This window comes from Protopterus annectens, chromosome 1.part1, assembly GCF_019279795.1.
Source record: "Protopterus annectens isolate FY-2018-M chromosome 1.part1, PAN1.0, whole genome shotgun sequence".
Taxonomy (NCBI): domain Eukaryota; kingdom Metazoa; phylum Chordata; order Ceratodontiformes; family Protopteridae; genus Protopterus; species Protopterus annectens.
The window spans coordinates 1,949,227,766-1,949,250,357 of NC_056726.1; the positions used below are offsets into that span (position 1 = coordinate 1,949,227,766).

A 22,592-nucleotide genomic window follows, 5' to 3' on the forward strand; every position below is an offset into this window, starting at 1 on the left:
AGTGTACATATAACCTGTATAAATGCATGCTAAACATAGTTTAATAATATATTTGAATTTCCAGCATTCCTGAAGCAATTACATTTGTATTCACTTTCTTGAAGAGATTTAGTTTTTCTTTAATTTTATCCATGGTGGTGGTGCTGCGGTAGCGTTGTCACCACACAGTAAGACGCTGTCCGGTTCGATTCTCAGCTAGAGTGTCTTCTGTATGGAGACATGCGTGAATGGTACCTTCGTTCAAGGTTGTGCGTCAGGGCTGGCAACTCGGCACGTAAAAATCTTCTGCCAATCATTAGCGGACCGGAGTTCCGCTGTGGCGACCCCTAACCGGGAAAAGCCGAAAGACACAACAACAACATTGATTTGCCTAATGTTTTTTTTTTTTTGAATAGTCTACACAAAGGCAGGTATTGCCTTTGGGAAGGCTTTTCCAGCAACAGCCAACTTACATGGTGTTCTCCCCAGAGATATAACTGCAGATCCTTTGAGGGTATAATTGTTTCCCCTTTCAAGCAATCTACTTTGAGGAGGGGACAGTAGCTGTTACATAGCAAATTGTAGGTAGTAGTATTTAAGAGTAATATTGCTCTTGCTGATACTAGCAGCTAGTGACATTTGGACATTGTGGTAAAGGGATGTTCCCTATTGTTGGACAGATGAATCTGATGATTTTAGTTTCTATGGTTTGGAGTAGAGCAGAGTTTTGAGAAGAGAGTATAAAAAAATGAAGAAAAGTGCATATTCTAACCTGGGTAGAAATGTACTGACTACTATATCTCATAGCTTTTCTGGCTTACAATTGTAGCAAGATGGACATTTTATAAGAAACTTATAGCTGGGTCAGTATCTTGTTGACTATTATTTCTGTGTGGGATGTGAAAGAAAGATTAGGGTTAAATGTGATTTCTTACTATTTCTGGGATATAATTACTAGCAAGGAAGATCCACTGGGTCGTAGTTTGTGTTACTAGCTGCAGTCTTAAGACATTGATGGATACTGAATAGCAATGTATTAATTTTGCTACATTAATTATAAGTTCACTTGCTGTAAGACGGTTCCTTCAGTTCTCTTGCAGTGCCTTGGAGAATGTCTGCAACTTTTTGACAGATTTAATAATTACAACATCATCTGCATAAAAAAGGAAGTTTATAGTAGGAAGATCCCATGGCAGGTCACTGATATAAAGTAAAACTAAGATGGGCTTAACACAGAACCCAAAGGGACTTCCATATTGTGCTACCCTAAATGTTCTGTCTGACAGTTTTTAAACCATATATTTTCTTTGTTACATAAATCACAGGACAGTTTTTTTTCTAGTAGTCTGGTATTGTCTACCACCACAAAGGGTGTCATCATCTTCTTTCGGCTGTTCCGTTAGTCGCCACAGCAGATCATCTGTTTCCATTTCTTCCGTCCTCTGCATCTTGCTCTGTCACACCAGCCAGCTGCATGTCCTCTCTCAACACATCCATAAACCTTATGTTAGGCCTTCCTCTTTTCCTGTTACCTGGTAGCTTCATCCGTAGCATCTTTTCCCAATATACTCAGCATCCCACCTCAGCACATGTCCAAACCAATGTAATCTTGCCTCTCTGGCTTTGTCTCCAAACCTTCCAACCTGGGCTGGCCCTCTAATATACTTATTCTAATCCTGTCCACCCTTGTCACACCCAGTGCAAATCTTAACATCTTTAACTCTGCCACATCTAGCTCTAACTCCTGCCTTTTTGTCAATACCACTGTCTCCAACCCATATAACATAGCTGGTCTCACTACCCTCTTGTAGACCTTGTAAACCCAGCCACTGGGGATGCAAAAGCCAGTGTATTTCTTTGTGCCGGTCCCAAGCTCGGATAAATGGGGAGGGTTGCGTCAGGAAGGGTATCCGGCGTAAAACTTCACCAACTCATTCATGCGGACAACATAAAATATTTACCACCTCAAAGGGTGTCATTCTGGCAAAAGATGTGCAGTTTTTCTGTTAAAACTGCCTTAGATAATGGAATCAGAATTTGATCAATCCTTATTGGACACGTGGTGTTGTACTGCAGGAATTTAATTATATAGATATGACTGACTGAAAACCAAGAGTGCCCAATTCATCTTGAAATCACGTTGAAGAGACTTGAAGCATCTCAGAGAATCACCATCCCAACCCCAACTGTGTTTTTTGCGCAGTTAGTGAGAAGATCAAATGAATAAATCAATAAATAAATACTGACCTAAATAAACGTAATGAAAACAACTCCTGCAGCAGTTACAATGAACTGTCTTTTCCTTAATAACCAAAGCTCAGAGAAAGCCACAGTTAGCGGGGCAGCTCTATCACTAATACTGTTATTAGCACTTACAACAACATGATGTCTGTGTGTGTCTGTGTAGACCTACTTACGTAACTTTTATATTGGATGGAAAATACTTTCTCCAGCAACAGTTACATTTCCTATAGCAACTTTGAAATATTAGGCAGAGGAATCATTTTATATCAGGAATATTTAAAAATGTATTTACAACCAATAAAAGAAATACAAAACAATTTAAACAACAGTGTGACGCCCGAGCCCTGGCCCAGCAATCAAGGAGCTTCAATCCTCACCACTAACACCAGGGAGGTCGTCTCCTAGAAGAGGAAAGGATAACTAATACACACAGTAAAGTACAATTTCCCTTAATTGCACACAGAGATCACAGTCAGTCTGGGGCTGGTTGCTCCCTTGCTCACCAGGTCCCCAATAAGACTCCCCACTGGCACAGCTATAGGGTCCAGGTCTCAGCCTAGCTGGGCAAGCTAAAACCTCCAGTACCCTCTCTGTCCAACCAGTGCTACGTGTCCCTGCCCCAGTAGCTGACACACCACACACACACTTTGAGAAGAGGTTAGACAACCACACAGACACTCCAGGGAAAAGGCTGGCACAGGTTCTCCAGCTCTGCCCCTGTTACCAGACCATACAGTAGTAATTCCTGCCACCACCCAGCTAATAATTATCAGCTACTAAAAGGCCCTTAAAAGGGTATCCAATTATTACTGTGCAAAATTATAATCCAATGGTAGTATGACTAAACAGTCAAGGCTTAATTTGGAGTGACTTAGACAGTAAAATCTGTAAATATGTAATGTACTTTAGAGTTTAAATTATCTCTACATAAACCAGCCACAGGTAAAGGTTTTAAAATATTTAATAATAAATAATTAAAACACAAGAGAAAACTACTACAGTACAATGCTACTCAAGTTCATAGATCACACAGAAACTTAAAACAATATCATAGGAAATATCTGATTTCAAAGAAAAATACTTAGTCTAACTTTCTTCTAAGTTTATTCCTAAGAGAAATCACAGTGCTACAATCCTACTTACATATATAAAGCATAAGCAGTGCTGGGTTAGATGTCCCAGATTAAAATGCTTTTTAGTCTCTCACTCAACAATAGTTTTTAAACACTAATCAACAGCTCTCTAAGGCCCTCCCAAATTACATCATTTTGACACTTAGTCTGGAGTTCCCAAGCCACAAACTGCATTATTTAGCAAGCTAATACCTGCTCACAGTACTACAACAATAAAAGGCATTTCACATATACAGAAACCAGAGCAATAAAGCACCTTCCACATGTAAATTCTGGCCCTTGACTTTAAGTTTACAACAATGGGCATGAAACCTTCATCAGGCTCACTGGAGCCAACTTGTAAAACATCAAAGAGATTCATAAGATCTTTTCAGCTTCAAAAGACACATTTGAAATGCTTGGCTTGGTTTTCCTTACAGCAGATGGCAATGTTACAACAATCTTGAAGTTCACATTTTACATTGTTTTCTTTCATTTAAAAACACAAGCCTGTATTTTACATTTATTTATACAACTGATAGAATTATGTATCAAATTCTATTTGACTAGGCTGGCAGCCTTTGCCCATCTTCCTCCAATCTTCATATCTCTTCACCCCCGGGGAACTCAAGCAAGTTTTTCAAGGGCCCCTTGAGAAACATCGCTTGAAAGTTTCAGGTCTATTTGGGTGTACCTCACCCCATTCCCTGCCTTGAGAGCTCATCTGCATTGGCATTGCTACTCCCACTGTGGTGCTGCACTGACATATCATATGCTTGCAACCCCAGGCTCCATCTTAGCAACTTGGCATTTTGCTGACTGGCTCTGTTTAACCATGTTAGAGGGTTGTGATCTGTCATCACAGTGAATTTTCTTCCATACAGATACGGCTGAAGTTTCTGCAATGCCCACACTATAGCTAGAAATTCCTTTTCTACTGCTGCTTAGCATTCCTGCCTGGGTTGGAGACTATGCCTGAGATAAACCGCTGGGTACACTTCTCCCTCTGAAAAAAATCTGGCTAAGTACAGCCCCCACCCCATAGTTTGAAGCATTCACCTGCACAACAAATTCTTTGCTATAGTCTGGACTGGCTAACACAGGGTGTCCTTCCAAAGTTTCTGAAATGCCTGCTCACATGTTGGGGTCCACATTACCTTATCTGGCCTGTTCTTCCTTGTCAGGTCTGTGAGGGGAGCAGCTATGGCACTATAATTGGGAACAAACTTTCTGTAGTACCCTGCTGTCCCTAAGAATGCCATCACCTGCTTTTTGGTAACAGGTGCAGGCCATACCTGAATGGCTTCCACTTTGGCAGGTTCTGGCCTTATCTTACGACTCCCCACTCTATATCGTAGGTCGGAGACCTCTGCCATACCCACTTCACATTTGCTCGGCTTAATGGTCAACCCTGCCCTCTGTAATCTGCCCAGCACCTCCCTGAAATGCTGAAGGTGCTCTTGCCAGGAATGACTGTAGATAGCAATATCCCTCCTGCTCCTGCTAAGATATGATTTACCAGCCTCTGGAAAGTCGCTGGAGCATTCTTCATCCCAAAGGGCATCTTTGTGAACTCATACAAGCCAAAAGGAGTCACAAAGGCTGACTTCTCTCTAGCACTGGGAGTCAAAGGCACCTGTCAGTAACCTTTGGCAAGATCAATGGCTGTAAGATACTTAGCCCCACCCAGCTGCTCTAGGGCCTCATCTGTCCTAGGCATGGGGTAAGCATCTGCCTCTGTGTGACTATTTAATTTCCTGTAATCCACATAGAACCTGGTGCTGCCATCCTTCTTTGGCACCAGTACCAGTGGGGAGGCCCAGGGACTGCTGGGACTCCTGAATCACCCTTAGTTCCAACATCTCCTGTGCCTCTTCCCTCAGAGTCTGTTTGCCTCATCAGGCACGCTATAAGGGGCCTGCCTGATAGGTCTCTGGGGTCCTGTATCCACCTGGTGTTGCACCAGGTGGCTGCTCCCTGGTTTCCCAGTGAAAATGCCCCCAAACTCCTGCAACACTGCTCAGATTTCTTGAACCTGGGTAGGAGATAGCTGCTTGGACATTGCTACCCCTTCCAACCAGGTGTCAGCCCAAGCCTCACTGAGGAGATCAGTCACAACATCTCTTTCAGACTCCTCCTGCAATCCACTGCAAATGCTTAGCACAAGCGCCTCCCTATCATGGTAAGGTTTCATCATGTTAACATGGTACAGTGTGTGCCCCTGCCTTCTGCCTAGCAGTTCCACCATGTAGTTAACATCACTTACCTTTCTTACCACCTTGTAGGGTCCCTCCCAAGGTGCTTGCAATTTGTTGTGTCCGACAGGAATGAGAACCATCACATGCTGTCCTAGAGCATACTCTCCAGCTCGAGCATTCCTGTCATGCCACACCTTTTTCAGTTGTTGGGCTTCTGCCAGGTTCTCCTGGGCCAGGCCCATGAGTTCCCTGAGCCTTGTCCTGAGGGTCAGGACATATGCCACAACAGACTCCTTGTGAGACTCACACTCACCTTCCCACTCATCTCAATTTAAATCTAGAGGTCCCTTCACCCTATGTCCATACAGCAACACAAAGGGTGAAAACCCTGTGGATTTCTGGGGAACCATATTTAAAGACCAGTAGGCCATAGCCAAGTTAAGCTATACTGCCCCACATAACACCCATACTTAGTACTGCCCCCACATGATGCAATCCATGGCTAATATTTCTAAATCATCACAAACAATCTTTAAGTTTGAAGAGAACACAAAAAAAAATCAAGAGTTGCCACCAAATCTATCTCACTATAAGAGCATTCAGGATCTTCATCATAAGGCTGACATTGTCTTTCTTCATGTCCTGGGCATACTGGGATATACTATACATGTCCATATTATTGTGAGATTGATATTATCTTCATAAAGTGACCAAATCCTGATAGTTTCCAACAAGTCCCCGAGTGATTTTTTCAACAGCGCTCTTGGAGTCGCATTTCTGGAGTGATATAATCAATCATTTTCGCACATGTATATGTTATCGTGTCTTCATCATCAACCAATATCTCAAAGGAGGGTTTATGAATACATTATGTAAAATTTTTACACCGAGAACATATGAAAATTTCGGATAAAAATCAATTAAATAATCATCGTGTCTTCAAATCAATCAAATCAACAATGAACAAATCCTCAAAAGTGTCATTAATCAACTTATAGTGTCACATATCATCTTAGAACTTTAACTAATTACCAGATTTAGACACTTACACTTTTCACATCCCCATTTCAGCATCATGCAACATCCTCCACTCATAATCTGCACCCTTGCAAAACCCAAAAACCCCCACTGAGAATTCTCTCACCCTTAAATCTCAATTTTGAGCCAATATTGTGAGTGGTCACCAGTAGCCACTTGTGTGTGTAGAGCCATCCTCAGACCCAACTCACTCACAACACCACCTCACAACATCTCTACATGGGGGGTAAAGATTGAAAGAGATGGGAACAAAAGTACATGATACCAGTAAATGAACATGTAAATGAGATGCCATAAAATCTACATGATCACCAAGTAGTATCTTTTAAAAATAAAAATTCACAAATAGCTTAAAATAATAAAATAGTGTTAACAATTAAAAATTTAAAGAACAAATGACAGTGAGAACACAATAAAATGAAAATCACTAAAAAAATAAACACTAAAGAGTCAAGAGTCATAAAGTCACAGAGTCATTTTGAAAAAACTTATTATTCGGCATTATTATTAGAAAGTCCTCCAACATGCTCAAGTCAACAAGCTTTTGTACATGTCCCAGCGTCAAAATAACAACCAAATTACATATTGTCAATAGAAGGATATCATCAAGGAACGGAGGAACATCGGGGTAAATCTATGGGTAAACTGACAGATTTTACTAAATTGTTGGCCCACCTCGGTATAAATCTCCCTTGGTATTTGACCCTTGTTCTTGGGTCTGGTGCCTAAAAAAGAAAGAAGAAGAGAAGAAGAAAGAGGGGGGGAAGGAACCAGAATGACATTCTGATTCATATTGTTAGTTTTGGCTTAGAGGCGTTTGTTATGTTGCTAGTCTCTGGCTCCTGGCTCCAATGGTATGTGCATTGTGTGATTTACGGGGATTACGGCGACATGCACAACTCCACTATGCATAGCGTGCACCTGTATTACTGAAGCTTCATGAAACTCTGATGGTACTGTTTCACAACATTATTATCAAATTAGTATTAGGAAAAAACTGGAAACAGTCCATTTCTCCAACCTGTCCATTAGGGGGATTGATGGCACACCACACCATAAGCTTAATCTTCCTCAAGTTTTTAATTTTTTTTTTTTTAATTTGCTTGCGACAACTTGGACATCGCCAAAAAGAAAATACGTTACTACAGAGAACCTGTATCTATAATACTGGATATCAGTAGATATATTATTATTCAGCAAATAACATGTGCTGAGATAATTTCATATCCAACAATTATAATGTTTAATAAACAAAGACAATAATTCCAAACCCTGGTTATCAAACAATGTAACTAGTTCCAAGTGGAAAGCAGACCCAGCCTCAACCTCTCTGTAAGCAAACAACAGATGGGGCAAATATTTGTCCCACTCCCTCTTAAACTGATCTGCAAATGCCCGTAGCATGGACTTGATTGTAGAGTTTAACCTCTCAACAAGATCATTAGTCTGGGGATGGTAGGGGGTGGTCTTCAGGTGCTTCACCCCACAGGACTTCCACAGACAAGCCAGCAAGTCTGACATAAAATTGGCACCTCTGTCAGGCAGTATTTCCTTTGGGAAACCTACCCTGCTGAAAATCTCTAGCAAAGCAGTTGCCACCTTCTCGGCCTCAATGGAGGACAAAGCCACTGCCTCAGGGTATCGTGTAGCATAAACTACAATCACTAGGATATACTTTTTCCCTGTAGAACTTGGGGTACTCAGAGGACCCACAATATCCATAGTTACCCTCTGAAATGGCTCCTCAATCACAGGCAAAGGCATCAAAGGAGCTCTCATCTTGTCTCCTGCCTTGCCTACCTTTTGGCACTGCTCACAGGTCCTGCAGTACCCTGTTACATCACTGGAAATTCCAGGCCAATAGAAGTTTTGCATTATACGCCTCATTGTGCGTTTTATGCCCATATGACCTGCAAAGGGAATATCATGGGCTATGGCTAGAAGTGCCAGACGGTAAGTTCTAGGCACTACCAACTGCTGTACTCTCTCACCTTCTAGCCCTCCCTCAGGGGTCCACTCTTTGTATAGTAACCCTTTGTCCTGGTATACAGATTCCCCCTTCCCTTGAGAATCAGGTGTCTCCCTAGCTACCTGCCTCAGGCCTTGCAATGTAAGGTCTGAGAGCTGAGCCTGTCTCAAGTCTCTCCTTGTAACCCTTCCCAGCTCCCCTTCCACAGGAAGTCTGTCATCCTTTGACAGCGGTGCCTCACTGTCAGCCCGGGTACTACTACTCACCTCTACCTTTGCAGTTACCCTGTCCAAGGGAACATCAGTACCCACAAGCAGCTGTAGCTCACATTCAGTCTCACTGCTACAGCATAGCTCATTCCCTGAAGTAACCACCTCAGCAGCCCTGGCTGCAAGTATGCACTCTGTCTGGTCTCTCCCAGGCTACCAGACCCACATGCTTGTCTCCTAGCCTCACTGCATGTAACTGCATAAGTACATAGTACTGCCTCATTCAACTCCTTCCCTCTCAGGACATCTGCAGGATGGTAATTCCATACCCCTGTTGTCTCAAGACAACCCACTGTTGGCATTTTGTCTTTTCCACTTACTGGCTCCCTCACCTTTGGTTCCCCACCTTGCCTCCATGGACATCTGTATGCCACATGACCCCACTGGTTGCATTCAAAACATTTAACCCTAGCTCCTGGACGTATACCTGGACTAGTGGCTTCCCCTGCTACTGGCGGATTCTGTTGGGGCAGTCTGTGCTGCCCACCATAGGTTCCTTTTGTCCCAAAAGCAATACTGAGGGTCCCTTTCCTGTGCAGGGTTGCCCTGCTTGCTAGATATAGGTCTCCCTTCTTCCCCAACTTCTCTGAAGTAGCACACTGTATCAGCTGACCAGATCCTCATGTCCTTAGGCAAAGTGCTAAGGGCTTGTTCCCTTACCAAAAGGTCTGCCAGCCCTTCAAAAGTGGTGACCTGACATCCACTCACCCAGCTATGAAAATAAGTGCTCAGTTCAGCAACATATTCACATACATTTTCATCTGCCTTGCGTCTATGCTCACGAAACCTTTTCCTATACATTTCAGGTGTTAGCTTAAAACATTCCAACAAGTGTCTTTTTACAGCAGTATAATCAAAACAGTCAGTGTCATGCATTTTTGCTAAAGAAGTTACAGCTTTACCATGGAGTAACGAGGTCAGGAACCATACCCAGAGCCCTTGGTCATCTTCATATTGTTTACATACCTATTCAAACATATGAATGAAGCTATGAAAATTATCCCCCTCTTTAAACTTTGGAAGAAATTTACTGACCTTTTGTGCTTCTGGGGTCCAGTTACTCCCTTCCCCATTACCTCCATGACTCTGGCGAAGAGTCAGCATTTCCCTCTCATGCCTCCTTTGCTGTTCATTTTCCTCAGCTTGTAGACTCCTCATTTTCTCAGCTGCTTCTAGTTCCATATGCCTGGCCTCCAACTCAAGTCTTTTTAGCTCCAGCTGGATTTTTAAGTCCACTGCAGAAAGGTTGAGCTGTCCATTCTCCGAGGATTTTGTATCTCCACTGTCAGTCTGATTGCCCTCCAGGCTGCTGTTTTCTGATGCAGCTGTAACCAAGGCTGCAATTAGGTTTGCCTTAGTCAGGTTTACATGCACCAGTCCCCTAGCCTGGCACATCCCTGCCAGCTGGCTCCTTGTCAGCTTTTCATACTCCTCTGCTGACATGCTGCCTGCTCACCCTGACTAACACTAAGCTAACAAAAGAAATAAAACAATTGTGATCTGAAAGCTGAGTATACACTGCGTAGCTGTTTTAGAGTACAAACCACTTTCAGAAATCACTGAACATAAGCTACAGGAATTCGCTCTACCCACACCACTACAAGCCAATTAGTGTTTGTGAACTAATCAATATGTGATGTGGATTCCAATACAGCAAATTAATATGTGAAAGGATACCCCAACCACTGCCACCAATATGTGACGCCTGAGCCCTGGCCCAGCAATCAAGGAACTTCAATCCTCACCACTAACACCAGGGAGGTTGTCTCCTAGAAGAGGAAAGGATAACTAATACACACAGTAAAATACAATTTCCCTTAATTGCACACAGAGATCATAGTCAGTCTGCGTCTGGTTGCTCCCTTGCTCACCAGGTCCCCAATAAGACTCCCCACTGGCACAGCTATAGGGTCCAGGTCTCAGCCTAGCTGGGCAAGCTAAAACCTCCAGTACCCTCTCTGTCCAACCAGTGCTTCGTGTCCCTGCCCCAGTAGCTGACACACCACACACACACTTTGAGAAGAGGTTAGACAACCACACAGACCCTCCAGGGAAAAGGCTGGCACAGGTTCTCCAGCTGTGTCCCTATTACCCAGACCATACAGTAGTAATTCCTGCCACCACCCAGCTAATAATTATCAGCTACTAAAAGGCCCTTAAAAGGGTGTTCAATTATTACTGTGCAATATTATAATCCAATGGTAGTATGATTAAACAGTCAAGGCTTAATTTGGAGTGACTTAGACAGTAAAATCTGTAAATATGTAATGTACTTTAGAGGTTAAATTATCTCTACATAAACCAGCCACAGGTAAAGGTTTTAAAATATTTAATAATAAATAATTAAAACACAAGACAAAACTACTACAGTACAATGCTACTCAAGTTCATAGATCACACAGAAACTTAAAACAATATCATAGGAAAGATCTGATTTCAAAGAAAAATACTTAGTCTAACTTTCTTCTAAGTTTATTGCTAAGAGAAATCACAGTGCTACAATCCTACTTGCATACATAAAGCATAAGCAGTGCTGGGTTAGATGTCCCAGATCAAAATGCTTTTTAGTCTCTCACTCAACAATAGTTTTTAAACACTAACCAACAGCTCTCTAAGGCCCTCCCAAATTACATTATTTTGACACTTAGTCTAGAGTTCCCAGGCCACAAATTGCACTATTTAGCAAACTAACACCTGCTCAGGAGACTACAACAATAAAAGGCATTTCACATATACACTCTAGCTGAAACCAGAGCAATAAAGTACCTTCCACATGTAAATTCTGGCCCTTAACTTTAACCTTACAACAATGGGCATGAAACCTGGCTCACTGGAGCCAACTTGTAAAACATCAAAGAGAGTCATAAGATCTTTTCAGCTTCAAAAGACACATTTGAAATGCTTGGCTTGGTTGTCCTTACAGCAGATGGCAATGTTGCAACAATCTTGAAGTTCACATTTTACAGTGTTTTCTTTCATTTAAAAACACAAGCCTGTATTTTGCATGTATTTATACAACTGATAGAATTATGTATCAAATTCTCTTCGACTAGGCTGGCAGCCTTTGCCCATCTTCCTCCAATCTTCACAGACAGGCCATTGTCTCAGTGCAATAATGCCCTCCACAAAAGGTGTTACAAAGAAGAAAGGACCTTGCAGTGGTAGAGTGGCCATCTGCCTGTGGTGTTCGGTTTCACAACACTCCTGGGTAGTCAGTTATTTCCCTGTAACACCCACCCTGTATAGCATTCACATTATTGCCCGCTTGCTTATTTAATAATGTAATCTAGAATTTGTGCATAAATTGTTCTTTCCAGAATTGTTGTCTCTCAGTGTTTTACCTCTAGAATCAGGGGCAAAACAAAAAATAACTATGGAAAAATGGTCCCAAATGAGGGAGACTTTTTAAAGTACTATTAACTTTCTTGGTTAGTTGATAGAAAAAAGGATTTAAATTATCATGTGCCTTCTGAAATTAAAGTGTGCATCAGAATTTTCTTGTCAGCACCATTATTTCTCGAAAAAAATTCAATCTGTGGAATAGAGAAAAAATTTGAACCCAGATTAATATTGTCCAAAAATTAGGGATATTTGAGAGGTATGGCAAGTTAATCTTAGCTACACTGAAATAGAAGGAGAGTTTAGGTAGCTGAAAATCAGTGGTAGTAAGTTCAAACCCTCGCTTCATCTGAATCCAGAAAATAATTAGAAGGATCCACAGAGAGACACAAGTGCAGTTTGCTAAATACAGATAGGTTTGCTGTTAGCTGGAAGAGGGTCAGTGAAGCGTTTGGGTATGTGGAAAAAGTAGCCCAAATTGTCAGTGGAAAATGAAACAGTATAGGTGGTACAGGCAGGACACCTAGCACATTACACAGTTGGGGATAGCAGTATCCAGTAATGCAGTTACCACCTGTCCCTCTTTAAGCAGAACAGTATCTATTTGGGTAGTTGTCTCCTGGGGAAGAACATGAGACACGGCAAACATCCTGAGATTTTGGAACAAAATTATTTCCCAGGTTTCCTCTAATAATTGAATAAAACAATAATTTTGCATATGAAACACCTTAATGTCAGTTGAAATATCATAAATAAGTCAAAATTTTACAAAAGTGGCAATAAAGTGAAGTCCAGTTATTTGCACTGTTTGGAGTTACGGGTTTTCATGCCGTACATTATTACACACTTCCCCAAAAAAATAAATGTCCCACTTTGCACATATAAAAAAGCGGCACCTCTGTAGTGAGTTTGTAACATATTTTAGTACACATAATTTCCACGCAGTTTTCTTTCTGATAAACAGCTAATGGCAACACCCTGTGCTGGGGGTGTGCAACACCAAGTAGGCGTAACAGACAGCAGTCAAACTCACTGTAAGGGCGGTGCTTAGTACTACGCATGGTTAGTAGATAGAGCAGTAAACGGCAAATTTACTGGTATGTAATGCTTTCTCGCATACTTCTCCGCTGTCCCGATTTGTGACTCAAATTTTAGCTTTGTCCCTCTTAATCCCTCATAAAAAGTGATAACTTTTGGAGAAAAAGTGGTGAGTTTCACTTACGATGCCTCACGTTAACACAGTACTAGTATTTTAAAAGTGACCCTGATTATTACTGGATTTCTACCTGACTTTGTTGAGATTTGTTTCTGGTTCGCTGAGAGCCATGCTCGCTCACATATGCCATCCCATGCCAATATACCAAAGCTACACACACATGAGAGAGAAGTCTCGTGACGTTTACAATTACCCGAACTACATACAAATGTACACACCAGTCAGGAACGACTACATCTGCGCGAGTTCTTGTTTATGCTCTTACGCTGCCCCTTGTAGTTGCTGTAAGTAACGTAAAGTAGGTCTTGTTGATAGTATAAACTCAGCAGAAACATTCTGACATAGTTAGCCTGCAGCCTTAAAGGATATAAAGATACAACACATTAAAAATATAAATGGTAAGCAATGTCACAGCGTATTATTATATATTATAAACGCATACATATACATTAACTGTGCAGCAAAAGCCACAGATGCATGTTCATATCGCTCAAATGTCCCTGATTTCCCCTCATAATTCTGATCTTTTTGTTGTAAAATTCTCGATTTTTCTGCCAAATTCTGAGTATAAGAGTCCGTTGACAATGTCATACTTTACAGTTTCATACTTCTGTTCAAAATACGCATCTTAATGTAAAATCTTTTTATGAGAGTAGCATTTAAAAATAATCACTGCGTTTGTGCCTTACTTTGTTCAGAATTACTTAGCAAAGAAGATGAGAGATGTACGTGTGTGCATATATATATATATATTTACACACACGTAAGATATCTTAACCTCGAAAGAAAAGTCGATGCCAAAAAGACATGATGTGGCAATGCATGTAAGCACAACTCCCGTTTTGTTGTGTGACCACTTTTCTGACCCCCGCCTCCACTCCTGTGAAACATAATGAACTAGTAATGCTAACAGTTAACTATGTCATATGACAGACACTCCGTCCACTACCGGAGGAGTACTCACGCTGAGCTACCTCCTGTAAGTTTAGACAGGAATTTTCCTAGACCTTTACTCTGAACCTTGGTATTTTCGTTTTCACAGTTTAAATCCGTATGCGCCATCGTTGTACTGTAGCTGGTTAACGCAGCATAAACAATCCAATTCTGTTGTCAAAGCCGGTTACAGTTTTTAATGTTTATGTTTCAAATACCGCAGATCACCTTTTGACATGACAACCTGTAAATGGTAGCTGTCACTTTTATACTAAGTCCCGCCCACCCTAACTCTAAAATCAATACAATGGACTGAGCCAACCAATGAGAGGGCTGTTCGGTGGTACGTTTCACACAGCTGGAGAGAGAGTGGGAGGAGGAGGTGTGCTTGTCTGAAAGGTTGGCAGTCTGAGTCTTAGGGGGTCAGGCACACGTTGAGCATATGGCACACTAGTAGGTTTTATCATCCGAAGGAGCTAGAGGCTGTCTTCTTTAAAGAGTCTCGGATGTATAGCTAACATTAAATTGCCAGACGAAAAGCACAGTGCTTGATATCCTGTCCTGCCTTTCCCTTCAGCCAGTTATTCTGATGCAGGTTCATCTAGAGTTAAGAACAGGAGTTGTTTTACCAGCTCCTTGCACTAGCAACAAGTCTGTATTTTGAGCCTGCTTTTTGAATGATCCAGGATATATCAGTCAGCATAAGTCCTTACAAAAGCTATCGATTTAAGTTTTTTTATTATTATTTTCGCTGGTTGGATTATAATACAATGCTGAAAACCCTCACCAGAAAGCTGAAAAACCAAAGTTTAAGCGAAATTCCGTCCTTTCAGCTGAAGGTAAGTGATAAAATGTCATAGTAGTACACGACAACACTATTAAACCACAGTCTGTTGAGTTCAATTAATTACTCTCTTGTTATTAGTCTTTACAAATTTTTAATGGTGTTTTGTTAGAAATCAGTTGACATTGTTGTGCCATTGTTTTGCAGCCCAGTGTGGCCACAGTCCTTCCCTTGTCATAAAGTTGGGAACTTTTAGCTTTGCACAGTACATTTTGATTTAACATTCAACCCTCGGGATAAATTCCTAGTTTTATGTTCTGATTTTTAAAGCTCCTGGGTATTACTAGGTAGCCCCCTGTATATTATTTTGGTTTTCTTGTACATGCAACCTTTTAATTAATATAGGTTGATAAAATTTGTAGAATGTAGTCAGAAACTGTGCTGATATAAACCGTATAGTTCATATATCAAAAGTAGCCAACTGGGTGTTTTTTTTTTCATTTGCATAGTTTTGGTACACAGTGGACTAGGACAAGAATAATTAACTCCGTGTGCAGAGTGCAGTTCCATGAGAATTGATAGCAATAGTGTGTTTTGCATTCAGACACACACGTTCACATTATGATCACTCATATGATAAAGATATGTTACATAATAACTTTAGTCAGTGCTGTTATACTGAATGTCATGCAGTCCTTAAGCACATACTGTTTTCCCCAGAGGCGGCGGAAGCTGTTGAAGACTTTGGGGGGGGGGGGGGGCACTTAGTGATCTAAAAAGGGCAATTTTTTTAAACTATTTATTACCACAACATAGGTTCACTTGGAGGAGATTTTAAGCTTAGCCAATTTCCCTTTTGGTGCTTGAATTAACATTTCCTGATTGGTCTTGCCTATCCCATGGCTGATAATTGTATATTAGCCATAGTGAGAATAAATGTGATCATACTATAGATAATTCAAGGGGACCCATGTAAGGGATGCAGCATTTAGGAACAGCCTCTATCCATTAGTGACATGAGGGGCAGTCCTGGAGTACATTTTCTATTTCCCATCCTTAGATTCAAGTTGCATCTGAATATGGACAGGGATGAGCTTTATTTTACTTAAATGGGTAGTCTGTTCTGGAAAAGTGGTAGCCTCTATGATAGATATCCATCTCTCCACAACATTTAGTTTAGATACCTGGACTGAGTATTTCTGATGCCATTTGACTTGTTGATGTTCAGTAGGTCCATCTGTATTAGGTCTGAGGATACCTTGTGTGCCAGACATGTCACCTCTAGGGACTCTGTAGGATACTGTGTATAATAATACATTTTGAGGTGGTCCATGCAAGACCTATTGTTTAGGACTTGCATCCTTTTAGTGAGGTATCTCTGTGGGTATTCCAATTATTGCAATGGTCTGGACAGATACATGCCAAAGTGGGCATTATACATAATGATTGACCTAATGAGGGCTTTGTAAATGGGGACAATAACATCTCTAGATCTAGTCACAATCAATTTGTTTAGAAGCTGTGCAATATAGAAAGACTTTCTTATGACTCTGAGCACATGCTGGTCAAATGTTAGGTCACCGTACACACAAGTTTCCAAATGCCAAACAACTGGGTCATTTCTCAGGGGGCATTGTCAATTTGGCAGTTCCCTGGAGTAGATGACTTCCCAAAGGATATGATAATGTATTTCTTGGAGTTTAGTTTCAATTCATGATTCTGGCACCAGTTATTGTTTGGGACAAACCTTTCTGTATGATGGTTAAGTTATTTGGGGATTCAATAACTGCTCATAGCTTGCAGTCATCTCAGGCATAGTTGGCCAAAGCCCTTTGGTATTTCCTTCTACTTTTGAGATGTATATACCAAACAGAAAAAGTCTCAGCACCGAACTCTGGGGGACTCCATTGGTGACTGGTCTCTTCCCCTATTTTGATCTCCTGCATCCTGTGAGCAAGCATACATGTATGCGTTCTTTGATTCACCTTCCGGATTGTATTAAATTATATTCCTTATATAATACAACACCACTTGTTAGAATGTGTTCTAAATTTGTAGTTTGGAACAGTCTTCTAGTAAGCAATGAAACAAAAATGTATGAACCAGCAATGACAAAACTACCCATTTCAGAAAATTTCAACCATAAAAGGCTACTCAAACATCTGTCATTCCAATCCACCGATGTCAATAAATATCCAAAATCTCTGCAGAAATAGTCATCTAAATAATTCCACATTAAAGGGATCTGTAACTAATGACGAGGTTGCTGCTAGTAAACAACTTTATATTTCATTGTTTCATCTACAAATAAAGTGCCTGTTGCCCTTGAAGAATAAATTGCTTATGCTATATTAAAAAATGATGTTAGTAATTGTGCAATGGGAAATGGGTGGCAAACTGATAATAGAAACATAGTTACTAGGTAACTCCCCCAAAGGAGGACATTCATAGGACTGCAGCATCCACTTCCTTTAAAGTACAACACATCACAGTATCAGCGATCCATCTGCATACTGTGGGAGTAGAACCCACAGCCTTCTGCATCAAAAGCAAGTATACTACCTGTTGTGCTACTAACAATGCAAATGACTTAGCATAAGTATCACTAAACTTCTCTTCCCCTGAAGCTCTTGGCTCCTTGTAAAATCCACTTGACACTCAACTAACTCTCAACTTTGCAGCACAAGAAATCTGGAAAAAGCCAAAATTTATTTGGGGTGGGGGTGGGGGGGGCAAAGGCTCAAAATCAGGGACACATTTCAAATATTGCTTGTATAATCTTAGAAAGTTGCTAAAATAAAGTGTTTTGTGTTGCCATATGTTTCCTGAAAAATAGGAAGACTGAAACTTAAAGGGTTATCATTATTTAGTGAATTCCTTTATCACTGATTTGCCAGAAAACCACAAATTTTAAGAGGAACAGACCAAAAGTATGAGCCAACTATTCTGTGAAAATCTGGACAGTTGAGTGCTATGGACTCAACTCCCTGAATCACAAGTGGTGGTATGGGTAGAGAATTCAGGCTCTTGTCTGAGCCTGAGTAACACTAACTCTCCTACCTTCTTCATCTGTCATGCCTGACTCTAGATGGTCTTCTCTCATAAAATTCATTCACCTCTTTGCTGGATGCCCTTATTTTCTCCTGCCTTCTTCATGTCTATCCCAAGACTTCTTCACCAGATTGTCTTGTGCTTTTCTGCAGATGTGCCTGAACCACCATAATTTGTTCTGTTCGACATTTTCTGCAATTGGAGGTACTTTGGCTTCTGCTCTTATGTCCTCATTTCTTCATCTGTCCCACAGTGTGCATCCTACCACCTGACTCAGGTGCTATCATCTCTGTCATGTCTAGCTTCCACAACTGCTCTGCCTTTACTGCTCAGGTTTCTGTAACATACAGTAGTACTGGTTTCATCACTGTTATGTGCATTATATATAAATGATGCACATGCATTTTATCTTACTTTATGCTTCTGTTGACCAGAATGCCCGATTAAGTGACTTGTTCAGAGTCAAGCAGTAAACAAATGGAAGTTGAGGGGATCGATCCTTGGAGTAGAAGAAGCAACATGTTAACAGCTGTACACATAAGTGTATGCATGTGTACATGCATACCGACACATATTAATGTAAACGCATGTGTTTGTGTGTAAGTTATGCACGTACATACACCAACAGAGCTGTTCTAAAGGAGATTAAGAGAATCAGTCAGTGTAGGAACTACAGGATGAAGCTCATTAGCAGCAGCTCGTAGCCTTGATGTTCTTCTCTAAACTGGTAGTTTCAGTCTGTGAAAGTGGTTATGTTAATAAACATGCCACATTGGTTCAGTTTTGATTTGGTATATCAAAGGTATTGCTTAATAACCTATGTAGTGCCATGAAAAAATGGTAAGCAGTATTACAGTACACACACACACACACACATACACACACACACACACACACACACACACACACACACACACACACACATATATAAGTAAAAAATAGAGCAATGTCATACAAATGTGCAGCTGTAGTGCAGAGATGAACAAGACAGAGCTGAGAGAAGATTTTTTGTTTGGTTTGCCTTTCCCACTGTGTGTTGTTTTGAGACAAAGTCAAGCTAAGCCAATTATGTTCAAGTAAGCATGTTACTGTGCTCATCCATTTAGTACAGTGGCAGACCTGAACCTTAATTTTGACTTGGCTAACCCTTAATGTACAAATGAGAACCAAGGAAAAGTTTGTTATTGTCGAAGTAACTGTTTTGCTTAGCCCACATAGTTATTACAGTACTGGAGTTGTATAGTTCCTGTATAGTTGTGTTACTAATGTCGCCAAAAGGGCATAGATATTTGGAGGATCTGGCCTACTGCACCTACATTTGGGACCCGGGGACCTATTCTAACAGTGGGGAGGTGTATGTGCCCTTATTGGCCACTGTTTGCCTGCCATAAAGCCAGCAGCTCTGGGTCAGCTCTAGGTCGGCTTGCGTCCACTTGCCTAGCTTCAGTTAGCTGGGATAGCTCTTTTGAGCGAAAGCTGAATGTAAAACCAATCAGACGTGAACTAAGAATTGCTACACTGAATGTAGGTCACCTGACAAGATGCAGCTTGCAAGTGGATGACATGATAGTAAGAAGGAGGCTGGACATCTTCTGAAAGTTGTGCAGCAAAGCCACTTTTCTTCGGATCCAGAGTCTACTACTCAGGAGAAGGAAAGGCCAGACATGGTTTGGGAATTGTGGTGAGGGAGTGGCTTCAGAAGGCAGTGAGGGATGTCATCAGAATTAGTAGCAAAGTCATGGGAATCTGACTCCAGCCTAATGATCAGGCATTAATCTCAGCCGGTGCCCCACAGCAGGGTTGGTATAGTGAGGAAAAGAGTGCATTTAGATGGCAGATAAAGCTTGTAAATGTCTTCAGTGTAAAGCAGGGCAACAGGAATTGGTGTTGATAATGGGTGACCTGAATGCAGATATCGGGATAGAGAGAACAGGATATGAGTATTGACTGAGTCCACATGGGTGGAGCAATAGGAATAAAGAAAGAAATAAAGACTTCTGTCTGGCAAATGGCTTGATAGTAGCCAACACGTCTCAGAAGGCAAAACAATCACAAGAGCACATACAGTAGTAACCAACATGCAACTTGGGTAGACTTCCTCCAGGTAAGGAGAGGGCACTGAGATAGAGTCAGTGATTGCAAAACTGGCCCACAGCATAAATCATTGATTACCACCATCAGCTGCTTGCATGGTCCGAGAAAGCTCTAAGGTTAACAGAGACCAGGCTGAAGACCTGGAAATTGACTGGAGAGAAAGTGTAACAGTTCAAGGAATAACTCAGGGGTTTAGCACCTCAAGAAGAAGAGGAAATGGGTGGAGCTGAAGAGGAATGGCAGCACCTCAAAACAGTATGTGTGAGGACTTCAGAACAGATATGTGTTTGAGCTAAGTTAGGAAATAAGGTACATTAGGAAAGCTGGTGGTAGAATGCAGAAATCCAGGAAGTCATCAGAAGAAAGGAGTACAGGACAAAGTAGGAGACAGAAAAGCCAGATCAGGCTAGGAATCAATACTGGTAGGCTAACAAAGAGCCTAAGAAAGGAGTTGTAGTAGCAAAGAACAGAGTATCAGAGACACTGTACCAGCTACAGGAAAGTCAGTCCTTAGATGGTACAGAGAAGCTATATTAGGTTGAAGGGCAAAGACAGAAAGGTAAAGGTAGCCAGACACCCTTCATAAGTGTTGCCAGAATCAATCTGCTCATTAAGTCTACAGGACATCAAAGGCATAATGAAGTCAGGGAAAGCAGTAGGCTCAGATGAGGTCACAGCAGATATGGTAAAGATGCTGGGTGAGATAGGGGAGAAATGGCGGCTGTGAGTACTGTTAGCAGAGTGGCATATCCCAGATGACTGGAGAATAAGCATACTAGTGCCAGTGCTCAAGAACAAAGGGGATGTTCACAACTGTAGGCAATACAGAGGTTTCAACCCCTGTCACATTGCATGAAAGTTCTGGAGAGGGTGACTGATAAATGAATACACAGAGAAGTAGAAAGTAGGAAGGGATATGAGCAACATACCTCTCAACCTGGAAATATCAACAATCTGAACAAAGGCCCATGAAAACTAGGTACAAATTTGATCGCTGATTAACATACAATTTGCATACATAATGATGTAATCCCATCCACTCCAATGGAATTATGAGCCTGGAAATATCAACAATCTGAACAAAGGCCCATGAAAACTAGGTACAAATTTGATCACTGATTAACATACAATTTGCATACATAATTATGTAATCCCATCCACTCCAATGGAATTGTGAGATACCAACTTTCAAACGCAAACTGAAGAACAGGCAACCAAAATATGGTCCCAGACCCTGTAGTAAATGGTAACGATTTTTATTTAAATGTGTAGCAATGGTGTTCACTGGGAAGGGAGATGCTGATGACCATTAGGATTTTGTTTTTGGTGACTTGCAGTATGTGGGTTTTGTGGTAAAAGTAGGGCATTTAATGGTAGGCAATATTCTAATTTTAGCAAAAGAATATTATAGTTTGCTAGGACCTCCAAAAGTCATTCTCCATGGCCTACTGATCAGTGGCATAGCTTGGGTTTGTGCCGCCCCCACCCCCTCACAAAATGATGGTCGAATAAGGTCCCTATACACAGCCGTCCCCCCTGCAGCCATTCCAATGTCCCATTTTTTGGCTGTTTCACCCCATTTATCATAAACACTGTAATGTATGTACTGCTTTACTTCTATGATAATTATTTGGATTTCATTTAAAACTTTTATTTTACATTTTATAACACAAACACTAATAGACATCTGCTAAACAAAGTAATACAGTCACACAATGAAAATAGATTTAGCATTAAAACTTCTCTGTGCTTGAAACTCACATTTATTGAAACAGCATTGAAACCCACATTCAAAGAAAATGCATCTGGCTAGTGGTGGATAAAGATTACCTTTGGGTTGTTTTCAAGTCGTAGGCCCCTTGCACATGAAATATTCTGTATATGTGTTCTTTGATACACCTTTCTGATTGTATTAAATTTCATTCCTTGTATAATACGGCACACTTCTTAGAGAGCATTTTAAATTTATAGTTTTGAACATTTTTCTAGTAAGCAATGAAACAAAATGCATGAACCAGTAATGACAAAAGTGCCCAATTCAGAACATTTCCATCATAAAAGTCTACTCAAACTTCTACAATCCACCAGTATCAGTAAATATACACAGTCTTTGCAGAATTAAATTCATCTAAATAATTCCACATTAAAGAGTTCTGTAAGATCTGTAACTAATGAAGAGGTTGCTGCTAGCAAACAACTTAATATTTCATTTTTTCATCTACAAATAAAGTGCCTGTTGCCCTTGAGGAATAAAGTGCCCATGTTACCATTAAAAAAATAAGCTAGTAATATTGCAATAGGGAATAGATGGCAAACTGACAATATGTTCATAGTTATTAGGTATCTCCACCAAAGATGACATTCTC

At 40.9% G+C, this 22,592-nt stretch overlaps 1 protein-coding gene across 2 annotated transcripts in view; it reads left to right on the top strand.

The window, feature by feature from the left end:
- Positions 1-14,709: 14,709 nt before the first annotated feature.
- Positions 14,710-22,592, top strand: part of LOC122813006 — a 1,596,863-nt gene continuing 1,588,980 nt past the window's right edge. For both annotated transcript variants that reach the window (XM_044085111.1, XM_044085119.1), the window contains exon 1: positions 14,710-15,136. In XM_044085111.1, the coding sequence (XP_043941046.1) occupies positions 14,975-15,136 (162 nt within the window). In that variant the 5' untranslated portion in view covers positions 14,710-14,974. The remainder of the gene's footprint in view (positions 15,137-22,592) is intronic.